This window comes from Eucyclogobius newberryi, unplaced genomic scaffold (assembly GCF_026437365.1).
Source record: "Eucyclogobius newberryi isolate DKJ021-1_F unplaced genomic scaffold, fEucNew1.0.hap1 SCAF_8, whole genome shotgun sequence".
Lineage (NCBI taxonomy): Eukaryota > Metazoa > Chordata > Actinopteri > Gobiiformes > Gobiidae > Eucyclogobius > Eucyclogobius newberryi.
This window is the reverse complement of record NW_027316500.1, coordinates 20,045,718-20,073,186: the sequence shown is the minus strand read 5'-3', so window position 1 is coordinate 20,073,186 and position 27,469 is coordinate 20,045,718. Positions and strand designations below refer to the sequence as shown.

General features: G+C 44.7%; 2 protein-coding genes across 2 annotated transcripts in view; both read left to right on the top strand.

The window, feature by feature from the left end:
• Positions 1 to 16,756, top strand: part of zswim8 (zinc finger, SWIM-type containing 8) — a 29,803-nt gene extending 13,047 nt beyond the window's left edge. Inside the window, exons 9-26 of the mRNA XM_072437229.1 lie at positions 906 to 1,081; positions 2,295 to 3,477; positions 3,547 to 3,678; positions 4,773 to 4,952; positions 5,627 to 5,810; positions 5,889 to 5,987; positions 6,504 to 6,628; positions 7,321 to 7,633; positions 8,194 to 8,343; positions 12,747 to 12,969; positions 13,096 to 13,385; positions 13,474 to 13,697; positions 14,098 to 14,592; positions 14,702 to 14,879; positions 14,966 to 15,139; positions 15,225 to 15,344; positions 15,550 to 15,728; positions 16,020 to 16,756. Coding sequence (XP_072293330.1) covers positions 906 to 1,081; positions 2,295 to 3,477; positions 3,547 to 3,678; positions 4,773 to 4,952; positions 5,627 to 5,810; positions 5,889 to 5,987; positions 6,504 to 6,628; positions 7,321 to 7,633; positions 8,194 to 8,343; positions 12,747 to 12,969; positions 13,096 to 13,385; positions 13,474 to 13,697; positions 14,098 to 14,592; positions 14,702 to 14,879; positions 14,966 to 15,139; positions 15,225 to 15,344; positions 15,550 to 15,728; positions 16,020 to 16,223 — 4,629 coding nt within the window. The 3' untranslated portion in view covers positions 16,224 to 16,756. The remainder of the gene's footprint in view (positions 1 to 905; positions 1,082 to 2,294; positions 3,478 to 3,546; positions 3,679 to 4,772; positions 4,953 to 5,626; positions 5,811 to 5,888; positions 5,988 to 6,503; positions 6,629 to 7,320; positions 7,634 to 8,193; positions 8,344 to 12,746; positions 12,970 to 13,095; positions 13,386 to 13,473; positions 13,698 to 14,097; positions 14,593 to 14,701; positions 14,880 to 14,965; positions 15,140 to 15,224; positions 15,345 to 15,549; positions 15,729 to 16,019) is intronic.
• Positions 16,757 to 18,036: 1,280 nt separating this feature from the next.
• ndst2a (N-deacetylase/N-sulfotransferase (heparan glucosaminyl) 2a) lies at positions 18,037 to 26,171 on the top strand. The gene is made up of 14 exons (XM_072437592.1): positions 18,037 to 18,144; positions 19,264 to 20,674; positions 21,187 to 21,274; positions 21,340 to 21,494; positions 21,720 to 21,905; positions 21,986 to 22,114; positions 22,323 to 22,505; positions 23,208 to 23,304; positions 23,439 to 23,562; positions 23,640 to 23,814; positions 23,891 to 24,061; positions 24,635 to 24,744; positions 24,813 to 24,915; positions 25,188 to 26,171. Exons 2-14 carry the CDS (start codon positions 19,604 to 19,606, stop codon positions 25,311 to 25,313), a joined length of 2,718 nt encoding a protein of 905 aa, XP_072293693.1. The 5' UTR covers positions 18,037 to 18,144; positions 19,264 to 19,603; the 3' UTR covers positions 25,314 to 26,171.
• The last annotated feature ends 1,298 nt before the right edge of the window (positions 26,172 to 27,469 follow it).

Here is a 27,469-nt window from a genome sequence, read left to right as displayed (position 1 = left end):
TGAACAGATACCAGCTATTGCACTGCATAAAACTACTTGATGGATTTTACTTTGAAAGTGCAAATAACTGTGTCAAAGCAGCAGCTGCGGCACAGAGATGGTCCAAGCATTCACTGTTGTGTGGCTGACTCTGGTCCGGAGGAGTTTGTCAGATTGGTCTGCCCAGTGAGTCCTGAAGGGAGTAGGCTCATTGTGCAGGGGACTCTTGTGCGCAGATGAGGTTTGCTTTGAGTGCCACTGTTCTACACATGCTAGTTCTGGACTGGGTTTTATGTGGTACTGGCACTTCCCTGCATGTGCAGGGCTTTTTTGTTCATGTCTTGTTATTCTGTTTGAGTATAGGCTTTAATCTGTCCAAGACTTCGCAGTGTTGTTGAACCAAACACTTGGCAGATTTGGATCTGGATGCTGGTCCGGGCAAATGTTTGCTGTATACTTTCATTTACATATCAGTGTTGCGGCAGAAATAATACATGTATTTTTACAATAGTAGTATGTGCAATTTATATCAGGCTTTCTTAAAGTGGGGGTCATGGCATGTGTGCAGGGGTGCCATGGATCATTGTTGCTGGAATTTCTTTTTATTAAGATTTGCATTTACATGCAACGTCACATACATGTGTCGCATCACAATTGTCACATCACATACCATTTTTTTTTAATGGTTTTCTGTTCAGAAAAAAGTGTGGCCCCATCTCATTGGTGAGGACCCCTAAAAGAGTATATTTTGGTGGGTTTTGTTCAAATGACGCTTTATATATCACCAGCTGCTCCTGTGTTCAGGATTCTAAGCTGTACAAACAGGTTTATAAATAACATGCGTTATTTGCCTCACTCATTATTTATTGCCTCTATTCTTACACCTCGAAGAAACCTTTTTAAAGATGATTGTTCATTTTTCCCAGATCATCAGCTGGTGGTACAGCGTACGCACCTCGGCCTCCCACAGCAGTGCGAGTGGCCACACTGGTCGCAGCAATGGCCAGTCAGAGGTGGCAGCTCATGCCTGCGCCAGCATGTGTGATGAGATGGTTGTGCTTTGGAGACTCGCAGTACTGGACCCTACCATGAGTCCATGCAGGTCTGTGTCTCATATCTTATTGCTATGCAGTTAATTTGTGTACTTTTCTTGCCCTTGCTAAAGACGAAACACTTTTTATTACTATTTTTATTTTATTGCGCCAGTTCACTTCAGAGCGTCATTTCTGTTAAATGCGGACGTTTAGTAATACCATGTTTGTGTGGCTGTGAGACGTGCGTTTATTTCACTTCTCTGCACCTCTACCCTGGGTTTTCACGTCTTTTGTGTATTGTGTTGTATATAAATAGTGTTAAAAGCATTATATACTTGAAATAATTTGGGTCTTGACTAGAGTGCCGTCAATAACTAGAAACGGATGATGCAAACATGTACTAGAGTTCTATCGGCTGAACAAAGTTATCACTGAAAATATGGTGGTACCAGCATTTGGTATGAACTGACACATTAAAGGTGGAAAAGTTCTGAATTGATTTATTCTGGTCTTTTTATATCCACTGTATGACCCGGCGTTCTGCATCGCAAAGTGTTTTTGGCTGTGCAGCATTCATCTCCAAAGGAGTCTTTTCAGGAGCTCTGTTGGTAGCACAGAATTAAATATCTGTATAGGTTATTACTAGCTTAAACCTGACTTGAGTAATTTTTGCCTATTTTCGTGTCATGAACTTTTTCTCGGTTCAAAATACATTTTCTTAAAAACGGCTTTTAAATCTTTAGCTTCTGCTTACTCTGCTTTGCGGTGCTCCGAGCGAGTCCGCTTCACTTGCCTCCACTTCCGGGCAGCACAGCTTAGAGATTTTTTAAAGATTAGCCGGAAATAATCGTAACAGAGAAAGAAAGCTAAATGACGTTTCGTTTTTAGTGTCATTCAGACACTGTCTGTCTTTGTTTGTGCATGAAACTATGAAGAAATGGCACAACACAGAGCCACATGGCTCCAAATATAGAGCTTATCTGAATGCTCTCCTTTCCCCTCCCTCTGGCTCTTCTCAGCTGTGCAGACGGGGCAGGTCAGTCACCTGTCTGCCGAGGGACAGAGGAGGGACAGAGGAGGGACAGAGGAGGGACAGAGGAGGGACAGAGGAGGGACAGAGGAGGGACAGAGGAGGGACAGAGGAGGGACGGAGGAGGGTGCATGCTTTATTTATAGTTTTTTTTTAAATGTTTTTAATTGGTAATCACATTTGTGGCCTTGTAGACATTTTTTATATTTTTGATATCATTTTTAACTAATATAATCTATGTTGTCTTTCAGACGTATGGAAATGGCCAGTCAGTTGAAACTCTGGCATTTAAAAGTAATTGAAATTGTGAAGCGTGGTCAGCATCGGAAGTCCTTGGACAAGTTGTTCCAAGGTTTCAAACCTGCTCTGGAATCCTGTTATTTCAACTGGGAGGTGGCTTACCCTCTGGAGGGAATTACCTACTGCAGCGCTGATAAAAAGAGTGCAAACTTCTGCTGGTCCAGAGCCCTTCACAACCACAGAGGAGTCAAAGCGACAGCGGTCACAGCAGTTGGTGATTCTACAGAAGTGTGTGGCAAGTGTGAGGGGGGGGCTGTGCGTGGATCCCAACAGGAGATAGCAGTGCGTCCTAAGGAGAGTGTGCTGTGTAAGAGGAAAGGCCTGTCAGTGAGTGGAGGAGGTGGAATGCTGGTGCGGCTAGGTGGTAGCATGGCACTTTCTGTAGATGATGCTGGAGGAAAGTGTATGTACAAAAGTGGAAGTTCATCTGGAGGGAAGCTCAAGATTTCCCAGGGGGGAGCTGGTGGAAAGGGGGCTGGAAGTGGGGCGTTAGGTGGAGGGAAGCACTCGAGCAACAAGCGCAGAACTAGCAGCGAGGACAGTTCACTAGAGCCTGACATGGCTGAGCTCAGTCTAGACGATGGCTGCAGCCTAGCTTTGGGAGCGGAGGCCAGTAACACTTTTGAGTTCCTGCCTCCACCTCCTGAGATGCTTCCCTCCCCCAGCCCTTTGCTCCGAGAGCCCCGCAAAAGCGGCACTGGATCAAACAAGATGTTTGACTCAAAGCGCCACAGTCCCGCTGCACCGCCTGCTTCTGAGCTCCCGTGTTTGACTGCTGGTGAGACCGTCCTAATAGTGAGGTCCAATGGTACAGAGAAGGACAATGAGTCTGGACCAATCCTTGTTAGGAAGGAGGAAGTAGATCCAGGCCTCTCTGTGGCCTCCGTAGAGAAACCAGATCCTGTTCCCATCAACTCCAAGCCCCCTGTGGAACAAAAAGAGGCTGGGGCAAGTGGAGGCAGGGGAGCAGAGGGAGGAGAGGACCCCGCTGTGGGAGATGATGACTATCAAGCCTACTACCTGAGTGCAGCCTCGGAAGAGGGAGCAGACAGACAGCTGGTGGAAAACCAACAAGACGATGAGCCAGACATCTTTGCAGGCATAAAGCCTCTGGAACAGGAAGGCCGCATGGAGGTAAAATCTTAAATTATATTTTTAGATTAATGTATATGTTAAGTCATATTTTCCCAATATTATGTGCAGGTGGTGTTTGCCTGTGCTGAAGCTCTTCATGCGCATGGATACAGTAATGAGGCCTGTAGGCTGGCTGTAGAGTTGGCCAGAGACCTGCTAGCAAACCCCCCGGACCTGAAAGTTGAGCAGCCTCAGACCAAGGTATGGCAAAAAAACAAATTCTCATGTTTCATATTTGAATGGTTGTATATGTCCACATGGAGATTATCCCTCAGGTAGTGTATGTGAGAATGACCCACTTCCTGCGTCAGTCAGTGGCTAGAAAACGCTTTTACAGCGCTGGAGATTCTGACTAAATAAGAACAGATAAATAATAACGCCAACAGACGTTGTAACACTCAACTTTTCCGCTTATTAGAGCAATGAGAGGAACTTAAAGGTGGAAAAGGTTAGTATCTAAAGTAAATCAGCTATTCACATTGAGTCAGAGTCCAGTGTGTGACGTTCTGATCAGTGCAAAAGCAGAATTCAGCTCCACAGCAATTCAGCTTTATTTTCTACAGCAAATCAACTTTTAAAAAGCAATCAAATAAATATATATATATATATATGTAATAAAGTATCCAATGTTCATGTGACCACCAAGTCTACAATGCATCGATTCCTTTGCAGCCCGTAAACAGCCTTTTAGTCTGTGTAGAACTAATTTTCTCGAGGTCGCCAGTCCTATCTTAACTAATACAACCGGAACAAGGATTGCGTCATAAAGCATCGCCCAGATGGACTTCTGGAATAAGTTGAATAAGATCCATAAACAACTCTCAGCGGTGCAATTCAACCACAGAAATCGACGGAAGTGAACAAATATAACACTATTGCTCTGTCACATCATTAAAAACGGGACCAAAGCAATTAAAGTAACCCAGGCAATGCAAACCGTATTAACCTGAAATCTGCATATCATCGCAGACCTAGGACACGACCAGGTTCAATCCAAGACTAAACAAACTATATCTATCAACATAGCCCAAGACCCGTTTCCTGCTTTATAGCTTAACCTATCAGGCCTAGGTCTATATTAGAAAAAATAAATTAAGTATTGATTTTGGACTGTGAGCCAGAGCCAGACTACCGGTAAATGGCTTGGCGGGCCGCCTCTTACAACTCTTATTTATTTGTTTTAAATGGAGAAATACAATACAGGTGATTAAATGAAGTTATTAATGAGTTTATCATGTTAGTGTTTATGTCTTGTCCATTTGCTAAAAAACAACTTACATTTTTGTGTTTTTAAGGGTAAAAAGAGCAAGGTGTCCACAAGTCGACAAACGCAGACTGCCACCAGCACTCTGTCAAAAACTGCTTTTCTCCTCACTGTGCTCAGTGAAAGACTGGAGCTTCACAACCTGGCCTTCTGCACCGGCATGTTCTCCCTAGAGTTGCAGAGGCCCCCAGCATCCACCAAAGCTTTGGAGGTCTCTTTATTTTACACATTATTGTTTTTGCTACTCCCTTATGTCTTTACTAAATTCAATTCTTCTGTGCAATACTAGTAGTGAAGATGAAGCTTACTTTTCCTCTCATATTACTGAATAATAAAGTTCATCAGCTCCTTGTAGGCAAAAGAAAATGTGTGGTTATAGGTCATTTACAGTAGATTTGTTTGTAAAGAAAGTCAAATTTCTAGAATGGTGACAAATGAAGGTAAAATTTATATGAAACAATGGCTATTACAATGGGGGAATTGGAATTGGTTACAGAATATTTCTCAAGCAATTAATACCATACACTTGGCAATGTACGGATTTTCTGTATTTACTGGACAATAACAGTTTACAAATTACCTTACATCCTTAACCACAAATGATTATTTCTGTAATGCTTGAATACAGTTTTGAGCCTAGAAAATATTATTTTCATCCATTTGTAACGGAAAAGAAAACCTTACTGGCAATTTAAAAGTGGCTTTTTAATTATTAGAGCTGATGTCAGTTAATAGTTGAAAATGCGTTGTCTCTGTCACTTTTCCTCTAGTTGCCTTAATTCCAGAATAGAACATTCTGATCACATTGCATTTTAAAGGATTTACAATCGGCAGAGTGTGGTCTAAGCGTTTTTAGATTGTTAAAGGTTTTCTGTGTGGTGACAGGTCAAGCTTGCTTACCAAGAGTCCGAGGTTGTGGCTCTGCTAAAGAAGATTCCTTTGGGCCTAGTGGAGATGTCCGCAATCAGAGAGCGCGGCGAACAGCTCAGAGATGGCAACTTTTGTGATTATCGACCTGTGCTGCCTCTCATGTTAGCAAGCTTCATTTTCGATGTCTTGTGTACACCTGGTAAGGCATAACCTTGTACAGAACAGATCATTGCAAACGTAAGTATTCACACTTACATAATGTTCTGCTTTTGTCCAGTTGTATCACCAACAGGCTCCCGTCCTCCAAGTCGCAACCGGAATAACGAGATGCCTGGTGATGAGGAGCTGGGTTTTGAAGCTGCTGTCGCTGCACTTGGTAAATTTGCTTCTAATTTAATTTCAACAAATTCTATGGTATAAGGCATATAATGTAGGTACACATATTACAGGTGGGGTACCCAACTTTTTCCTAATATATATACAAATTGGCATTTTGTGACAAAATCAGACTGCCATGTGCTGCTGACCACTATGATAAATATTTATCATCATGTTACATCGGTCAAAATGCAGTATGTGGAAAGAAATTAATAAAAGTGAAAAATTACACAAAGTAGTGCTGAGTTCTAAAACAGAATTCCTCTATCTATGTCATCAATAAGCAACATTCCATCGAAAATGCAGACACAATGAACCTGTCCTAATACTCAATAAGAGCGCATTCATAGTGTGAAGGGTCTCTCAATTCTTAGAATGATTTGATCCGCACTACATCTCAGGCTTCTCCCCACACTTGCAGCAAGTATGAAAAACACCATTTTGACTTCCATCCAAACGTGCGCGTCTGCGTGCATTTTCTTGGGGCTGACCCTTACATTTTCTTATTGAACAGGTATGAAGACTACAGTGAGTGAAGCAGAGCATCCTCTTCTATGTGAAGGAACTCGGCGAGTGAAAGGAGACTTGGCCTTAGCCCTTATGATAACATACAAAGATGACCAGAGCAAGCTCAAGAAGGTAAGTTGTCAAACAAGCTGTCTTAATTGACGGTCTTTTATGTGTGGTTTATAGATTACCTCTGAAGGAAGGCCCTGCTTTCTGCTGACATTATCTAAATTTCTCAGGCAATCCAAATAAATGTTATCACCACTTGTATTTGCTTGAGTTTGGTGATCGGTAACTTTTCTCTAGTACTTTTTGAGGCTATAACAGGGGACAGCTATCACGATGCGTGACTTGTCCTCTGCTAAGCCAGTAGCGCATCTCGGAATATTCTCGTGCTGGCACAAACCCTGCCAACCCGAGTTTCAACTTTTGCTGTGCTCCATACCGTAACAGAAGATGTATTCAATATGTTCCCAGTATAAAACTGGGAAGTCGTAATTATTATAGTTATTAGATAATAAATTCCACCACAACTTAAAAACTGAATACAGCTCAGGGCCCTATGAAAATATTTATTGTGAACCTGGGGAATGACTAGGCAGACCGTTCACCTGAAGGCGTTTGCCTGAGAAAAGGGATAAAAGTGTGAATTTTGTGAAAATGTGCTAGAATCTCTAGTTGTAACACTCGCTTAGAAAAATATATTCCTCTTTCAACGAAGACCTATGTTTTCACTAATGAAATGTATATACGCTCTCGGCCCGCCTGTTATTTTTTTTATTACCGTTTATAAAATGAGAGTTGTAAGTAAGATTTCTTTTTAGATACTGGACAAGCTGTTGGACAGAGAAAGTCAGACTCACAAGCCCCAGACCCTAAGCTCATTCTACTCAAGTAAACCTGCAGCGAGCAGTCAGCGGAGCCCATCCAAACATGCCACTACGAGCCACGGAGTCGGAGGAACTTCTGGAGGACTCTCCAAACACACAACTTCCTCTGCTACGACTCTGCCGGCCTCTACCACTAACCAGTCCACTGCTGTGAGCCAGGCTCCTGAGGAGATGAACAGTCAGCAAGAACTCAACCAAATGCAGAATACTTTATCTGGAGAGACTGCCACAGAGGCCAAAGAGCATGGTAAAAAAACACACTGCACACATTTCTGTTCTGGTGGATCTCATAAAAATGGTTGATCATGTGCTTTATAAAGCTAAATATCCAGTTTTCTTAACATCCTTTTTTAATTCAGGGTATGATTAATAATTAATTAAACCCTGTGTTTTCATATGCCAGTCTAGGGTAGAGATGGATTAGTATATTAATTGTTTGATGTTTGCACTAGTGTTAATGTTTGCGCTTTAGCATTGGCGTTTGCGCTTTAGCGTTGACGTTTGCGCTTTAGCGTTGATATTTGGGCTTGACTGAAAAAAATCCATGACGCTTTGTTTGAACACAAAGAGGGCACTGCGCCAAATGTGAATATGCTTTACCATTTAAATTATTTTCTTATACTTTTGTAGAGCAGTGCACTGTTGACAGATTGTGTGCATCTTCATAGTAATTTCATATTATGTAAAAATACAGTATATTGCTCTATCTTTAGTCTGGGCTGTGCACCACTTTCACAAATAGCAATCTTCATAGGGGGAGAATGGTCCCATGAAATGTATTTTTTTTTTTTTGCATTGTTATTACAGATGGACCTTCTACATCCAGCGAGCAGCAGAATGAGACGGCACTATTCAAGTTGGAGACCACTGTGCCAAGCCGCTTAGCCTTGGGAGCTCGCTATGGCTACAACCAGCGGTGCTGGGGGTCACCTGTAAGGCAAAAGAAAAAGCACACGGGTAAACAACCATTTGAGGCAGTTTCCCTCACAAGCGCTGTTTGGTTCGATGTTTGATGTAGTTTTCTCTCCAAGTATGCTTGGGCCATTGAGAACCTGGCTGCTACAATCTGATGCTTACTAAACCGCTCTGTTTGAACGAATGTGTGGTGCGACGCTGACCGGCACCAGGCACTCGTCAAGTTTGATCACATACATTTGTAATGAATAAATGTACGCGTCACAGGGTTGTCCTTTAGAATATCTATCTAATGCGACACCATCCATCCATCCATCCATCTTCTGCCGCTTTATCCGGGGCCGGGTCGCGGGGGCAGCAGTCTGGGCAGGGACTCCCAGACCTCCTTCTCCCCAGACACTTCCTCCAACTCCTCCGGGGGGATCCCGAGGCGTTCCCAGGCCAGCCGAGAGACATAGTCTCTCCAGCGTGTCCTGGGTCTTCCCCGGGGCCTCTTCCCGGTGGGACATGCCTGAAACACCTCCCGAGGGAGGCGCCCAGGAGGCATCCGGAACAGATGCCCGAGCCACCTCAGCTGGCTCCTCTCGACGTGGAGGAGCAGCGGCTCTACTCCGAGCTCCCCCCGTGTGGCCGAGCTCCTCACCTTATCTCTAAGGGAGCGCTTTGCCACACGGCGGAGGAAACTCATTTCGACCGCTTGTATCCGCGATCTTGTTCTTTCGGTCACTACCCAAAGCTCATGACCATAGGTGAGGGTAGGAACACAGACCGACCGGTAAATAGAGAGCTTTGCCTTTCGGCTCAGCTCCCTCTTTACCACAACGGTCCGATGCAGCGACTGCATCACTGCAGCCGCTGCACCGATCCGCCTGTCGATCTCACGCTCCATCCTTCCCTCACTCGTGAACAAGACCCCGAGATACTTGAACTCCTCCACTTGGGGCAAGGACACCCCACCCACCTGGAGAGGGCAAGCCACCTTTTTCCGGTCGAGAACCATGGCCTCGGATTTGTAGGTGCTGATTCTCTTCCCAGCCGCTTCACACTCGGCTGCAAACCGTCCCAGTGCATGTTGCAGGTCCGGGTTTGATGGAGCCATCAGGACAACATCGTCTGCAAACAGCAGAGATGAGATCCTGTGGTCCCCAAACCGGACACCCTCCGACCCCTGACTGCGCCTAGAAATTCTGTCCATAAAAATTATGAACAGAACCGGTGACAAAGGGCAGCCCTGGCGGAGTCCAACATGCACTGGGAACAGGTCTGACTTACTGCCGGCAATGCGAACACAGCTCCTGCTCCGGTCATACAGGGACCGGACAGCCCTGAGCAAAGGGCCCCGGACCCCGTACTCCCGGAGCACCCCCCAAAGGACACCCCGAGGGACACGGTCGAAAGCCTTCTCCAGATCCACAAAGCACATGTGGACTGGTTGGGCAAACTCCCATGAACCCTCGAGCACCCGATCGAGAGTATAGAGCTGGTCCAGTGTTCCACGACCGGGACGAAAAGTACCGGTCTATTCCAGTACCTTGGAATAGACCTTACCCGGGAGGCTGAGGAGTGTGATCCCTCTGTAGTTGGAACACACCCTCCGGTCCCCCTTCTTGAACAGAGGGACCACCACCCCGGTCTGCCAGTCCAGAGGCACGGTCCCCGAACGCCACGCGATGTTGCAGAGACGTGTCAACCAAGACAGTCCTACAACATCCAGATACTTTAGGTACTCAGGGCGGATCTCATCCATCCCCGGAGCCCTGCCACCGAGGAGTTTGCAAACAACCTCAGTGACTTCAGCTTGGGTGATGGATGAGCCAGCCTCCCGAGTCCCCGGTCTCTACTTCCTCTTCGGAAGACGTGACTGAGGGATTAAGGAGATCCTCAAAGTATTCCTTCCACCGTCCGACGACATCCCCAGTCGAGGTCAGCAGGCCTCCACCCGCACCGTAAACGGTGTTGGTGAGACACTGCTTCCCCCTCCTGAGGCGCCGGACGGTTTGCCAGAATTTCTTTGGTGCCGACCGATAGTCCTCCTCCATGGCCTCCCCGAACTCCTCCCAGGCCCGGGTTTTTGCCTCTGCGACAGCACGAGCCGCGGCTCGCTTGGCCTGCCGATACCCGTCGATGACCTCCGGAGACCCACAAGCCAGAGTGGCCTGATAGGCCTCCTTCTTCAGTCTGACGGCATCCCTTACTTCCGGTGTCCACCACCGGGTTCGGGGGTTGCCGCCACGACAGGCACCGGAGACCTTGCGACCACAGCTCCGAGCAGCCGCATCAACAATGGAGGCGGAGAACATGGTCCACTCGGACTCAATGTCCCCAGCCTCCCCCGGGACATGGGAGAAGCTCTCCCGGAGGTGCGAGTTGAATACCCTACTGACAGAGGGCTCCACTAGACGTTCCCAACAGACCCTCACAATGCGCTTGGGTCTGCCAAGTCTGTCCGGCTTCCTCCTCCGCCAGCGGATCCAACTCACCACCAGGTGGTGATCGGTTGACAACTCTGCCCCTCTCTTCACCAGAGTGTCCAAGACACGCGGCTGGAGGTCTGATGACACGACAGCAAAGTCGATCATTGACCTCCGGCCTAGGGTGTCCTGGTGCCATGTGCACTGATGGACACCCTTGTGCTTGAACATGGTGTTCGTTATGGACAATCCGTGGCTAGCACAGAAGTCCAATAACTGAACACCGCTCGGGTTCAGATCGGGGAAGCCGTTCTTCCCGATCACCCCTCTCCAGGTGTCGCTGTCATTGCCCACGTGGGCGTTGAAGTCCCCCAGTAGAACAACGGAGTCCCCGGTCGGTGCACTGTCCAGTACCCCTCCCAAGGACTCCAAGAAGGCCGGGTACTCTGCACTGCTGTTCGGCCCGTAGGCCGCCACAACAGTGAGAGACCTGTCCCCCACCCGAAGGCGGAGGGACGCGACCCTCTCGTTCACCGGGGTAAACTCCAACACGTGGCGGCTGAGCTGAGGGGCTATCAGCAAGCCCACACCAGCCCGCCGCCTCTCCCCGCGGGCAACACCAGAGAAGTGGAGCGTCCAGCCCCTCTCAAGGAGATGGGTTCCAGAGCCCAAACTGTGCGTGGAGGTGAGGCCGACTAAATCTAGTCGGTATCGCTCAACCTCCCGCACAAGCTCAGGCTCTTTCCCCCCCAGCGAGGTGACATTCCATGTCCCCAGAGTTAGTCTCTGTGTCTGGAGATCTGGTCGCCGAGGCCCCTGCCGTCGACTGCCGCCCAGATCTCTCTGCACCGGCCCCTTATGGATCCTCCTGCGGGTGGTGGGCCCACGGGAGGGCGGCCCCACGTCGCTCTTTCGGGCTGTGCCCGGCCGGGCCCCGTGGGGTAAGACCCGGCCACCAGGCGCTCGCCATGGAGCACCCATCCCAGGCCTGGCTCCAGGATGGGGCCCCGGTGACGCCGATCCGGGCGACGTAAACTGCCTTGTTTGTGTTGTCATCATAGGGGGCTTCTGAACCGATCTTTGTCTGACCCGTCACCTAGGACCTGTTTGCCTTGGGAGACCCTACCAGGGGCATGAAGCCCCCGACAACATAGCTCCCGGGATCATTCGGGCACTCAAACCCCTCCACCACGTTAAGGTGTCGGTTCAAGGAGAGGGCCACGATGTGTCTAATGCGACACATATGACTAATTGCATATTTTCTTCTGAGCCTACGTTTCTCTGAAGTTAAAAGTGTGCCTCATCCTGCTGTATATTTAGCAATATTCAACACAGCTACCTGAGAGTAGCTGCAATGGAAATGTGGTTGTGTGTCAGTGCTGGTGACGAGTCAAAAAACAAAACGTTTTGGCGAGCCAAGAAATCATAATTTTATTACAGGTTACACTGTATCTTAGTCACGTCTAAATTCAGTTCCTCGTTAGACTCATTTCTCTGAGTAATCAAACACGCACCATTTTGTTGCTTAGCGTGTAGAGAACATAATGTGGGCAGTCATCACATTTCATGATCTCTGTGTGAGCCAATTCACCTGTGTCTGCCTTCCTCCACATCTGGCTCTGCTGTGAGGGAAAGACACAAACTCGCAGAATACTTAAAGGGTATCATTGGTAGTAGGTTGATTAATTAATTAATTCCATAAATCATACATCATTGCTCAGGTGCAGATCCTACATATTGTCACCAGTTAAAAGCTTTCAGGTGTAAGTTACATTGCAAGGTGTTCAATACATTCACTATGCAACCTTTTTAATAGTCCTAGATGCTCGGTGCATCATCTGGCTCATGGTGCAGTATTTGGGGTGAATGATGAGCGGTGCATATGAACAATGACCAAGCAAACGGTGAACTAAATGAAACACAATCTAGTGTGCACAGAGGCCACATCAGAGTGCACTAATTATGTTAAATTATCCTGAATATAATGCATTTGTTTGTGTGTTACTGATTGTAACTTTACTTCTGATTTGACAGGAATGGCCAGTATTGACAGTAGTGCTCCAGAGACCACCTCTGACAGCTCGCCCACCCTGAGCCGCAGGCCTCTGCGGGGAGGCTGGGCTGCAGCATCCTGGGGCAGGGGGCAAGACAGTGACAGCATCAGCAGCTCCTCATCAGATTCTTTGGGTTCATCATCCTCCAGTGGCTCACGCAGGGCAGGGGGAGGAGCTAGGGCCAAAAATACTGACACAAGCAGGTGAGAATGTTTTATAGCTTTTGTCTTAATTCATAACAGGAGAGCACAGGATTATTTGTTACTAAAATAGGCTGTTACATCTGTAATATACATTATAATCACTTTAAATGAGAATCTCTTATTCAGATACAAAGGGCGGCGCCCAGAATGTCATGCTCCACATGTTCCCAACCAGCCATCGGAGGCTGCTGCTCATTTCTACTTTGAGCTGGCCAAGACCGTGTTGATCAAAGCTGGAGGGAATTCATCCACATCTATATTCACTCAACCTTCAGCCAGCGGGGGCCACCAGGGTCCTCACAGGAACCTGCATCTCTGTGCCTTTGAGATTGGTTTATATGCTCTTGGCCTCCACAACTTTGTGTCTCCTAACTGGCTGTCCAGGACTTACTCCTCACATGTGTCCTGGATTACTGGTGAGGGTTCCCTTTGTTTGCATCATATTCAATAAACAGTATTTTTCTGTGCCATGTTAATTATGTCTGGATCATATATTGCCCTCAGGCCAGGCCATGGAGATCGGCAGTGCTGCTCTAAATATCTTGGTGGAGTGTTGGGACGGTCACCTGACACCACCAGAAGTGGCGTCTTTGGCAGACCGAGCCTCCAGGGCCAGAGATCCCAATATGGTCCGAGCAGCAGCAGAACTGGCTCTGAGCTGTCTGCCTCATGCTCATGCCCTCAATCCAAATGAAATTCAAAGAGCTCTAGTGCAGTGCAAAGAACAGGTAACTTTGTGTCTTATACCCTATTCGGCAAAACTGCTTTTTTAGACAGCCACTTCAGTGGCAATGCCACATTTTCTTATCCCATTTTCATCTAATCACTCAACATTTAATTAAAAAATCCTCCATAACAGTTTTGATTTTATTCGTCTTCGTAATAGTTCTGTATATATTTTATTCCTTGACTGACTTTAATTGTTCAATTGAATAATTTTCTTAAAGGTATTTTCTAAAAATCGAAAAAACATCATAAATAAAATGTATTACTGTATGTTTATACATTAAACTCATCCCCACACAAGAACAAAACCTGCTCTAGAGGTTCTGCTGTTTCTGAATGGTCATGTCATTAAGTTACATTACAATAAGTTAATTGATTTGATGTTTTCCACTGTTGCCTCAGGACAATGTTATGCTGGAGAAAGCCTGCATGGCAGTGGAGGAAGCGGCAAAGGGTGGTGGGGTATACCCGGAGGTGCTCTTTGAGGTGGCCCATCAGTGGTACTGGCTGTTTGAGCAGTCAGTTGGTGGAAGTTCGGGGCAACAGCGTGAGGTGTCCAGTCGCTGTGGAGCTAATGGGGGCTCAGGCAGGCGTCCCCCAGAGGCAAACTGTGTCCTTGACAATGGTACCAACATAGATGCCTCGGGCATGGCCACTGTCACTGCATCTGTCACTGCTACAGCGGTAGTTCCGGTCATCTCTGTGGGCTCCACCATCTACCAGTCCCATGCTATACCTGCCCAAGCCATAGCCCACGCCCACAGCCAAGGCCTGCATCCTTACACCACTTTGCAGGCCCACCTTCCCACTGTCTGCACCCCTCAGTACCTGGGACACCCTCTGCAGCATGTCCCACGACCAACTGTTTTCCCTGTTGCTGGAGCAGCTTATCCACAGGTCAGAAAAACAATTAATGTACATGGTTTAGTGCTCTGTTACAAAGAGCTGGCTGAAGTTAAAAGTGCTTGTTCTGCTTTTCCATTTTCCCTCTGACTTGTCTTGTTAGGGGATGCATCCTGCCTTTATTGGTGCTCAGTATCCTTTCTCTGTTGCAACTGGTCCCCCTCCTCCAATCGCAGCCACTGCAGTAACCTTCCCTGGGGTGCCTGTCCCATCCATGACGCAGATTGCAGTGCACCCATACCACACAGAAACAGGCTTGCCCCTCAGCACCACCGTGGCAGGTCAGGGCAATGCCTCACACCTATACCTATACTCCTTACTAATGCATGAGCAGTTTCTCTTTCTAAATCTGTTTTATTTATTTTAGTGGGCAGTGTCCATACAGGCACCACTATTCAGACCATGCAGGGAACCTCTATGGCTACCCTCTCATCACAACCAGGGTCATTAGTCAGTCCTCCATTTCCCACAGAGGAGGAGCAACACAGCCAACCGCTCAGCCAGCAAGGCCTGCACTACCTCCACTCAGCCTACAGAGTTGGTAGGAAACTTTCCACTTTGATTTGGATTCACTTTTATTTCACAAAAGGACTGTAAACATTTCATCACACTCTTTCTGCCTAAAGGGATGCTGGCTCTAGAGATGCTTGGGAGACGAGCACACAATGATCATCCAAACAACTTCTCCCGCAGCCCTCCATACACTGAGGATGTCAAATGGCTGTTGGGACTGGCTGCACGATTGGGTAAGTTACAACCCTCCAGATCAGAGGAGCTTTACCTGCAGTAGGTGCACTACTACAGGGTGGTCTTCCCGAATGATTGTGGTCAGTACAAGGAATCATCTCCCTATAAAGAGTCTGGGGCACTCTCTGCTCGTTCTCCATGGTCTTTTATATATTAGTGCTGACCACAGCATTATTAATTTGATTTTTTTTTTTTCCTCCCAAGGGGTCAACTATGTGTACCAGTTCTGTGTTGGGGCAGCAAAAGGAGTCCTTAGTCCTTTTGTTCTGCAGGAAATTATCATGGAGGCTCTACAGAGGCTAAACCCGGCTCACATCCATGCTCACCTTCGAACTCCTGCCTTTCACCAGCTTGTCCAGCGGTGCCAACAAGCATACCTGCAGGTACACCTGTCAAAATCTGTGCATTGAGAAGTGCAATGGTAGGATTGAGGCTTCTCAACCTAGTTTGGCTTATTGTTGAAAGAGTAATTTGAGAACACATTTCAAATAGTTTGTGACAAGTGCAGCTGCTGCTGCTCTGTCTCTCTAAGCAGCACAATGTTTTATGCCGGTTAACAATCAGACAAATTGAGTATTACAATTGATATAATACTATACGCATAACAAGTTTGTAACAACAAGTGTGACTTTAATCACTCTTTACATGTTTGTTTTGTATGTATGTGTATGCAGTACATCCACCATCGGCTCATCCACCTGACACCAGCGGACTACGATGACTTTGTTAACATTATCCGTAGCGCTCGGGGAGCATTCTGTCTCACGCCAGTGGGAGTCATGCAGTTCAATGATGTGCTGCAGAATCTGAAGAGAGGCAAGCAGACTAAGGAGCTGTGGCAGCGCATTTCTCTGGAGATGACCACTTTTTCCCCCTGAGCAGAGACTCCTAGACAATCTGGCCTCTAGAGCTGGGGAACTGTGCCCCTGTGTCTACACACTGCACCAAAGTCCTAATATTTGGTGTGTTTTCTCTGACCCATAGGAAGTGTATTGATTTCTGTGTCTGTCCACCCCTCTGGTCCTGGTCTTGTTTTGTCATGTTTTCATTGTGTAGCCGTAAATCTGGAACTGTTCCTAAATATTTTGTTTAAAAAAATCATCAGGCTAGGTATTCACAATTTATTTTTAATGTTTTTAATTATTTCCGTGCATTAGTTATTTTTATGTTTAAACTGCTAACTGGCTCTTTAATGCTGCAGCATTCCTGTCCATTGTGATGGGTGGGTGTCAGCTCTCACCGCTGCACAGAGCTACAGATTTGAATTTTGCAGTATGGGCGAAGATTAGGAAAACATTTCCTATGAGAAAATCTGTACCACACATTCTTCAGTATTGTTTAAACTCTTTTGATACTTTGTAATATGTATTCAAGTTTATGTTTGTTAAAGAAATGAAAGAGTTATTGGTTATGGTGTGCTTATGTTGGACCGTGGATTCTGCCTAAGCCCTTCGGAGAATGACATTAGGTTTACGGTGAACACAGATATAGATTTTAAATGAGATTAAGAAGAACTGAGAGAACAGTTTATTTTCCATGGTGCCATTTAAGTAATTTTCTGTTTTTTTCTCTTGGTCCAATCACAATCAAATGCTTGATCTAAATCCAAGCTATTTGGTATATTGTACATTCATGATAAAAAACTAGTCAATACATAATGACAGCACTTCATTTAATTTACAAAAGTCAGTTTTTTTAAAAAACATTTTTTTTAAACAAAAAGTAAATCCATCAACAACAACAGAAAAGGTTATCTTTTGTGTATGAAACTCACTCAATCTGACCATATAATTGATGAGAATTACAAACCACTTTGACTATTTTTTTTTATAGATTTGCGGTGCAATCAGTGCTTTTTAATTCCAGGTCCAAAGATGGACTACACTAGATTTTATTTTATAGATTTTAAGAGTATGTGGTGGTTCCCTAATTTAGAAAAAGGGTGTATGTTTTTCTACCCATAACACAGAGCTGAATGCTTGCCAGTTTGGTAGAATCTAACTTTTCTGCATTTGTGGAACAACTTCTGTGGGATGGAAAGCTGGTGCAGCTCACTAAAGGCATAGGACTGATTCTCCGGAGGCGTGGTGCTCTTTTCCTCCAGAAATGGTGATGTTCCATCGGCAGCTGCTCCTCCTCACATGGCTCTGGGTCTCACACATAGCCTAAAGGTTTTTTGGTAGAAATGTACTGTGATATTTTTGTAGCTTGATTGATAAATTCAATATGTGCTCATCGCAAAAAGTTATGTTATTGAGTATAACAAAAATAGACTGAAGCAATACTACTACATGTAGAAAGTACTTAATAAAACATTTTAAAGCAAATGCGTCAGGACTGATGAGAATGGGGAGTTAAAACAGGCATTACTTTTCCCCCTCTACATTCATTTCTATTTTTTGTTTTGGATTTTATGTATGCAATTATAAGAAACATTAACAAAGAATTATATTTTTAAAGCACAAATGAACAACGTCAGCGTACATTATAATCATCAGCTGCTCGATTCTCACCATCAACGATGGAACATTTAACTTAATGGAACATTTCAGATAAATATGAAATACAGTGAAGTCGTAATAGGCAGCGTGACTATGTCATACTTATCATTCTAATGAACAGAACAGGTCTCTCCCCCGCTGCTCCGGGGCCTTTGGTTCAGTCCAGGGTTTCTGAGCAGAACCAAGATGGCGCCCAGAGCAGCTATGACGCTCTAGACGCTCTAAACTTCCCTTTTAACTTTATTGACTCAAGCCTGTGTTTGTCTTTGGACTGCGTCTGAATATTGGGCCCGTTTTGGTAAGATACACAACATTGATGTGGTGCATTTGTAGTCTACCGATTTATCAATGTGGGGTTTAAGGACAGATGTTTACGCCGAGTCTGGTTGAGCCGTAGCCGCTGCAGCTAGCGTTAACTCAGTGAAAGGATCTGAAGCCAGTGCAGCAGCTCTGGAGTCTTCTACAAGCTCCTTCTGACCAGGTCCAGGTCGGTTTGACTCCAGAGGGAACCATAGTACTGTTTGGAACGAGGTATAACGTGACAAGTGTCGCTCTCACTATGTGAGCTGTTCCTCATGGACGCAGTACAATTAGCATAGCTGGCGAAATCTTAAAAATATGATTGAGTTACTATGTTGGATCATCTTATTATGTGCAAGTGAGTGAGTCGTGCCATCTTGAGCAATTCTTCAGGTGAAAACATCCCTAGGCCCCTGAATGTCCCTCTGTGCTGTATCAGATGTGACCCGTGTGGAGCTGCAGTGCCAGTCTGACCTGGGGCAAGAGCAGGTGTGGTTCCCTTGTGTGGGGCACAGCAGCCACTGTCCGCTCTATTACATTGTACCATCCAGACGCAGCAATCCCCCTCCCAATGTATGTCTTCTTCTTCATTTTCCATAACAATGAGGCAACAATTGTCTTGTACCACACAAAGTAAACAATGCATTTTACTTTTGTCACATTTTTGTTTTTATACGGTATCGCGTAAAACACATACTTTGAAGACCTACTACAGTAGGTGGTGGTAAATGCACTTTTTCAGTTGGCTGCCAACTGCCAATAAAAGTAACACAACAACAAATCACAATCATATAAATAATAAATATAATAACCCTAATGGCATAGTCAAGTAATTCAATTATTCTTTGACTTTTGCACTGGCATGTAGTTGGTACCACACGGGCCAATTATGATTCTTTGATGCATTGAAAGGTGGAAGAACAAAACAGAGACCGGACACTTTGTTCTGTCAACAATCCCCCAAACAGTAATGGGCAGGTAAAAAAATACTGCTTCAAATAAATTGTTATTGTTATGTTAACTTGTTTGCTTGTTTGTTGTGTGCATTGTTAGTGCCAATGTTAATTTACAATTTGTACTTCAGTTGAATCAGCTTTGCCCATGTACCCCTTTTTAGGTATTCAAGTGTGGATATCCCAGTCTGTGCGGGGTATCCTTGGGGGCTCGGCCCCGCAGCATCTGAGAGGCTCTTTAAGCAGATGGACATGAGGCAAAACACCACAACACTGTCTGCCTGAGAATCGTCCATCAGCTCTTGGGCTGTTTCTTTTCCCGTCTTCATGCAGAGCTGTTGCAGTTGAGTGGATCTAATGATGCTGGATATGGTGACTTAGTGTAAATGGCTGCTCCTCAGTCTAGTCCAGTGCTGGTGTCCCCTGCTCTGTCCTGCTCTGGACCTACCTTGCTGTCCCAGCTTTGCCCTGCCTGTGATCACCGCCTGCTGGCCGGCCCTCACTATGGCCGCTGCTGGCCTCGGGCTGTGGAAGCTGCTCCGTGGTGTCCGCCAGCTGGAGCTCCACCGTCTCATTCTGGCTCTCATCATCTTCTGCCTGCTGTCCATGGCCTTTTTGGCTTATTACATTTCCAATAACCCAAAAATCAAAGAGGCCCCTCCATTACCATTTAGTGACTGTGGAGGTGCAGGGATGGCACTTGGCTCAAGCACAGGAGTAGCCGGTTGGGCCCCGGGAGTTCAGCGGTCCCCTCTGTTTATTCCTGGGCGTCAGGGTGAACAGAGGCCACTGAAGGCCGTAGATATCTCCAGGACTGAGCCAGTGATTCTGGTTTTTGTGGAAAGCATCTATTCTCAGCTTGGCCTGGAGATTATTGCCATCCTGGAGTCCAGCCGCTTTCGATATCAGACTGAGATAGCCCCGGGGAAGGGAGGCATGCCTACACTTACAGAGCAAAATCAGGGCCGACATGCCCTCATCATCTTTGAAAATCTACTGAAATATGTCAATTTAGATGCATGGAATCGAGATCTCCTGGACAAGTACTGCTCAGAGTATGGTGTAGGGGTTATTGGCTTCTATAAGGCCAATGAAAACTCTCTTTTGAGTGCACAGCTCAAAGGTTTTCCCCTTTTTCTGCATTCACACTTGGGACTCCGGGACTACCGCATAAATCCTAGTGCCCCTCTACTCTACGTAACTAAACCTAACCAGGTGGAGCAGGGCCCGCTACCTGGAGATGATTGGACCATTTTCCAATCCAACCACTCCACATATGAGCCAGTGCTTGTGGCCAGTACAAAGTCCTCAGTGTCTATGGCACACTTTGTCGCAAGCCCATCAAGGCCGGCCCATGCCACAGTGGTACAGGACCTAGGACTCCACGACGGCATCCAGCGAGTTCTTTTTGGAAACAATTTGAGCTTTTGGCTGCATAAACTTGTGTTTGTTGATGCCATTGCCTACCTGACTGGGAGGAGACTTTGTTTATCTTTAGACCGCCACATTCTAGTTGACGTGGATGATATCTTTGTGGGTAAAGAAGGAACCCGCATGAAGATCACTGATGTGGAGGTAAGTCAACCTTTGATTCTGAATGGATTGTTTGTTCCTTCACTCTTCTATTTGGTCAGTGAGGGTTTTCACATTACACTTTATGAACACAGATATTTCAATGTGGCTTGATTTAATGTTAAGATGTTTTATTTGGGTTAAATATATGTGGTGTAGAAAAGGTTTCAATGGTGGTCAGCTGGACACTGTGTTTGATATTGAGACATTTCCACGGCCATCTGTCATTTTGCATCTAAAGGGACCTGTCTGAAAAGCTAGAAGTTATACTGCCCGGAGTTAGATTGTTCCTCCTCTCACCATGTGTAGTGGAACTTGTCAAGTCATATATTGAACAATTGACACCTATTTAAAAAACAGTTTTTGATTTGACTTTGGTCTGTTTTTCACTGTGTTTAAATTCATTCTCCATTTTGGAAAAGCTAATGCCTTGCTTTAGTGCTGTATCCGACCATCATCATTTTGTGTTGTTTGGGATGGCAAAACGCAAACTAAGTGTTTTTGTTCATTTGCAGGCATTGCTCAACACTCAAAATAAGCTCCGTGCGTTAGTTCCAAATTTCACCTTCAATTTAGGCTTTTCCGGAAAATTTTACCACACAGGTATGATTTTCAGGTGTTGATCTGGTATTTGAATTTTGTCATGTAATAACATTCCTGTATTGCAGGGACTGATGACGAGGATCGGGGTGATGACATGCTGCTGGAGCACAGGTTAGACTTCTGGTGGTTCCCTCACATGTGGAGTCATATGCAGCCACACCTCTTCCACAATGTCAGCGTGCTCGCAGAGCAGATGAGGCTCAACAAAGTTTTTGCCCAGGTTTGCTCTAAACTAGAACTTCCTTTTCATAGAATGTGTGCCCGCTGAACTTATGGCCCAAGTTTTAATATCGTAAAGAATTATAGAAAAATAAATTGATGGCTATATATATCTATTGGCTTAAGAGTCAACCGTGTTTTTCTTTTTTGTCGAGGTTTGACCAATCACTTTGGTGACTTTGAAGAGCACAGTGATGTATTTAACATTTTGGTTGTTTGTGTCCAGGAACACGGTATACCTATTGACATGGGTTATGCTGTTGCACCTCATCATTCAGGGGTGTATCCTATTCACACCCAGCTCTATGAGGCCTGGAAGTCTGTGTGGGGCATTAAAGTGACCAGCACTGAGGAGTACCCGCACCTTCGCCCCGCTCGGTACCGCCGTGGCTTTATCCACAATGGCATCCAGGTTTGTCTGTTCGTTTGTGGTCAATCCCAAATAAGAAAATAAGAAAATGAATAGACCTTGCTGTACTTGCTGTGCCTCAGGTGTTGCCCCGGCAGACATGTGGATTGTTTACTCACACCATCTTCTATAACGAATATCCTGGAGGTTCAAAGGAATTGGACAAGAGTATAAGAGGAGGAGAACTCTTCCTCACAGTTCTGCTCAACCCTGTAATAAACATATATATATATATATATATATATATATATATATATATATATATATATTAGTACAGTATTTATGTCATGCAGTTATGGTTTATTTTCATTACAAAAGCATTGTATTGATACAGAATTAACCATGTAGTGGTATTGGTCATCTTTGCTTTAGTTAACGGTTATTTTTAAATAAAAACTGTCTTTTGTTTTGGCACTACAGATCAGCATTTTTATGACGCACCTGTCTAACTACGGAAATGACCGTCTTGGCTTATACACCTTTGAGTCTCTGGTAAAGTTTGTGCAGTGTTGGACCAACTTAAAGCTGCAGACTCTGCCCCCAACACTTCTTGCTGAGAAATACTTCCAGATCTTTCCTGAAGAGCGAGATCCCCTGTGGCAGGTGAGCCTACTACAGTTCACTCAGCACTTATTTCAACCACAACTTCAACAACTTTTTCTGGCACAAAGAGTTTGCACAACTCTCCAGTCCTCTGCTTGTCTTCACACAGAATCAAACAAATGTGTTCATAAAGCACAAAAGGGCTGACCAAGTGCTGCACAAAGTTACAATATTAAAACACATTCATTAGAAAATCAAATCAAACAAACATGGTCAATAGAACAACAACTCATTCTTGGTTTTAAAAAAAAGTATTTTTTTTCAAAAGAGACTTAAAGCATTCAGTGAATCACCTTGTCTTGCATACAAAGGTGGACTATTCTAGAGCCGAGGACCAGCAACTGAAAGGGCTCGATCTCCTCTGTTTACTTTTTGTGTTGGGCACAGGCGCTGACCTGAGAGTGTGGATGGATCAGGTTGGATAAATATTGAGAAGCAAGGCCATTTAAAGATTTATAAACAAATAAAATATGTTTTTAATCTATTTGAAAATGTACAATAATCAAGTAGATCTTTCGGCCAGGCAGGCGTGGGGGGGCACTCGGGGTCGGGCGGCAGCAGTCTGAGAAGCGGGAGCGGGATTGAAAAGCAAGTCCTGTGAGGGTCTCGACTGTAAACCAATGCATATAAAACTTATAACTAATAGATGTGTATGTAAAACTACTACTACTAAAAGCTCTTCCCTCGTGTTTTGATCTGTAGAACCCGTGTCATGACAAACGGCACAAAGACATCTGGTCCAAAGAGAAGACATGTGACAGATTGCCCCGCTTCCTCATAATCGGACCACAAAAAACAGGTACAACCATATTGCAGGTGAAGTCTGTGGAATACTGGGTGAAATCAATTTTGTACTAAACTTGACTTTTATCATGGCCCGGTGCAATGCACTTGTATCTAATTGGCAATGGAACCCTCTGCTGACACCCACAGGCACTACAGCGCTTCACTCATTCCTGAGCCTTCACCCAGCCATCACCAGTTCTTTTCCTAGTTCCACTACCTTTGAGGAAATCCAATTCTTCAGTGGATCCAGTTATAACAATGGCATTGATTGGTAAGGAACATTCAGAAATAAGCTTTCAAGTATAATTTAAGCCATGACAAAAATTGCATTACATACAATGATTTTAGGTACATGGACTTCTTCCCTTTACCCTCAAACGTGAGTACTGATTTCATGTTTGAGAAGAGCGCCAACTATTTCGACACAGAGGCAGCCCCAAAGAGAGCGGCTGCCCTCTTGCCCAGAGCTAAAATCCTGGCTATACTAATCCATCCAGCTGACAGAGCTTATTCCTGGTACCAGGTAACGACTTCATGGTTCAGGAAGATGACCAAAAGTTTTTCAATGTGCTGATGGTTTATTGTATTGAACCTGACAGCACCAGAGAGCACACCAAGACCCTGCGGCTCTCAATAACACATTCCATGCAGTGGTGACGGCAAGTGCCTCGGCCTCCAGGGACCTGCTGGTCCTTCAGCGACGCTGCCTTATTCCTGGGGTCTATGCTACTCACCTAGAGCGCTGGCTGCAGTACTACCAGCCCTCCCAGGTAAGTGCATCTGTACATTAGGTTTGTGTTTAATTGTACCTTGGCGATTGAAATAGACAAATAAAACAAATAAGATTTGTGTAACTGTAACAGCAGCGGGACACCGGTGTAACAGAAACATCTAATGGCCTGGAAATATTTTTTTTTTATTGTTTTGTTCAGTTTTTACCCAGAGTAATGCCTGCTCAACATTTTGATGCGTCATACCTATCATACAATACCTGTACTTCGTTTGTTCACACTAACATTCACAAGACTCTCTAAAAGAGATTCTCTAAAAGTCATTTTTTTCTTTTTTCAAAGTATAGTTGAACAACGTCAGTATTGTAACTCTTTCATAATTCCCTTATTACATGTAACCACATGTTTATACATCTTGAACTAATCAGATAGAAATTGTTATTACAAAAAAACCTTATTCTTCCCATAATTTTGTTTGAAGGATTTAGGTCTATTTTTATATAAGTATTCATAACATGAAGCTTGTAATACTATGTAATAAAACATTTTGCCATTTGTAAATTGTGTTTTCAAAGTAGATTGTCGTCACAGTTTGTTTGTTTGTTGTTACAGTTGCACATTGTGGATGGAGCCCTGCTGCGCTCCAACCCTGCCTTGGTGATGGAGGGAGTCCAGAGATTTCTTGGGGTCACACCTGTCTTCAACTACACCCAGGCTCTCATGTAATTCACACAGTCATTTACAGAGATCATCTTTGAAAGGTGCACTGACTGCTCTGCTTTGTTGGTAGATATGATGACTCTAAAGGTTTCTGGTGCCAACGCCTGGATGGAGGTCGGACTAAATGTCTGGGCAAAAGTAAAGGCAGGAAGTATGCTGAGATGAGCACTGAGGTATGTCACGCTAGTTGCCATTCTTGGCCTCATTATATCATTGAAGGGCAGTTTTGTTAAAAAGAGGTACTTTACATAAAATAAATGAAATCAAGTTATTCACAGGCCAGGGATCTGAGCCCGTTCCTCCACACTGAACAGTCAGTTGACGCGTTCTTCAGAATGTATCATATTGTGTATTTGTCATGCATGTCCTGGATATCGTCAAATATATTAATGTGTGACTATTATTCATTATAAAATGTGGTTATTATTTGATTTATTTTTTGCAGACTCGTGCATTTTTAACTGAATACTATCGTGAACACAATGTGGAGCTACTCCGTTTGTTGAACCGTCTGAGTCAGCCTCTGCCTTCGTGGCTCAGACAAGACCTTCAGAGCACAAGCTGGAGCTGAGAGCAGCGCGTTGCAAAGACTGGAGTATCAGATTGCACCTGCTGCTTAGTCAGTGTGGACAAAGGAGCAACATGATGTGCAAGGCGGCAGGAGACGGTACAGGACATGGGGAAAACTGTCTCCTGTGAGGTGTTCCAAGGAGTGACTCCTGCTGGACGCTGCTGGTGTTGTGAACCTTTTATGTCAGTGCACGTCGCTCTTTAGCAGACGTTAGTTTATCTCCTATAGAAAAAGATCGTCATTGAGCTGCTGCTGCTGCTGCTGCTGCTGCTGCTACTGGACTCGGTTATGAAACATTTACTGTTATAAACTGGGTGGAAGTCAAAAGTCAGAACAAGAGAAAAGCAGCCCCAAGTTGTGGCCTTGCATCCACCAAGTGTAGAAAGAAGTTTGATACATATCATACTACTGCAATAAACAGAAAGGTGATTCTCTCAACACAAAAAAATGACATTTTCTCCCTTATAGGGACTTTGCCCACATCACACTTTCAGGCTTAATCATAATAATGTGTTCTCCTATTGACATATTTGCTAAAGCATTTTCCCAAATCATGCAACCCTAGAATCTCTCCATTTAGAGTTCTTCTCTTGATACAACTTCATCACATGAAATGCGCTTGGTGGAAACTTGGGCTGTTGTGTTTCTGACGGGTGAGATTGGAGCTGCTGAGCCACCGATGGATGTAAATATAAGATAAACAGTGGAATCAGCCCCTTTTGTACGGAGCTAGGTTTAAGTCAAATGCTCATGGAATTCTGAAGCTTTTATACTTGCTTTTAATTCCACATTTTTAAAATGCACCACTATTGTTTTCATACATCAGTGAACCACACAATAAACGGCTGATGACATTCATTTTTCGTATGCTTTTGAATGTAACGTGATGCTGAGGGGTAAGCTTTTAACGTTTTTTATAAAGCGCTTGCACGTGTAAAATGTTACATGTGTTCCATTAAGTTTATCTATATAATCACAACTTGACATAAAAATGAATCAATTTCGAAATATGTGGATCAGAGCTTTCAGAATTGAGGCAGAAGGAGATACGAAGGATAAGTGAGCAGGTTTGTGTTTTGTCCGTATGTATACTGTTAAAATTGCATGACAAGTTTTATAGATGAAACCCCTGATGTTTATAATTGTCAATGAGTGTTTTTATTCAAGGGAATATAAAACATTTCTGAGTCCTGAAAGTCTATATTAAAGTTAAAGTCCTCCACAAAAATCCATTAAACTGTCACAATGCATCACGGTATAGCAATACAAGGTGTGTAACTGCAGTAGTTAGTGTAGTTGATGAGGTTATTCCTTAACTTGGGTTCGGGAGCAGGACCACGCCTCAACCTCTTACTTCTCCAGCAACCACACCTCCACTCTTTAACCACGCCTCTAATTACCCAGAAGCCCTATATATGCACAGGCCAATCCCAGCATATCTTGTTGTCTCTGCTCTCTCGACCCCGCCCTCCCACCCCATGTCTCTATCATCTTCACCTTAACACATCACCATCTATAGGAGGGGTTCTGAATCGGCTGGGCTGATTACCAGAGACAGAGCCCTCATCCTGAGTCTCTACCCAGCCAACGCTCATCGATCCATCATCGATCCATCATCGATCCATCATCGATCCATCATCACTTATCAATAAACATTCTTTTGTATTTCATTGTTGTGGCGTGGTCCTTGTTAGTGAATTATCCATTATATGACCTATGCATGCACATCAAATAATCAATGGTGAACTGACTAGGCTCAAAGTGATTTTTTGTTTGTATAAAAACAATAATGTAATCTATGGTCCATGGTGGCGGTGTAAAGATAACAGCTGTGACAGGCCTTCGCTGGGCATTAGATTATGAGTTATGTAATATTTTCACTCAAGTGTTCTTAAGAGGAAAACCTGCACTGTAGCTGTCTGCAACACAAAGTTAGAATAATCCAGTGACCACAATTGATTAAATATGGTCTGAATTACAAAATGTACTTGTGTAATTAGAATATGACACTTCAGTTGTTTGTGACATTAGGGTTAGAAATGAAATGGTCACATTTAACCACAAGGTTGTCTAGCCATGGAAGTATAACATAACAGATCCATGAGTCTAGCTTACCATTTTTGACAAAATGTAATTAAACGCCACTGTGCATATGT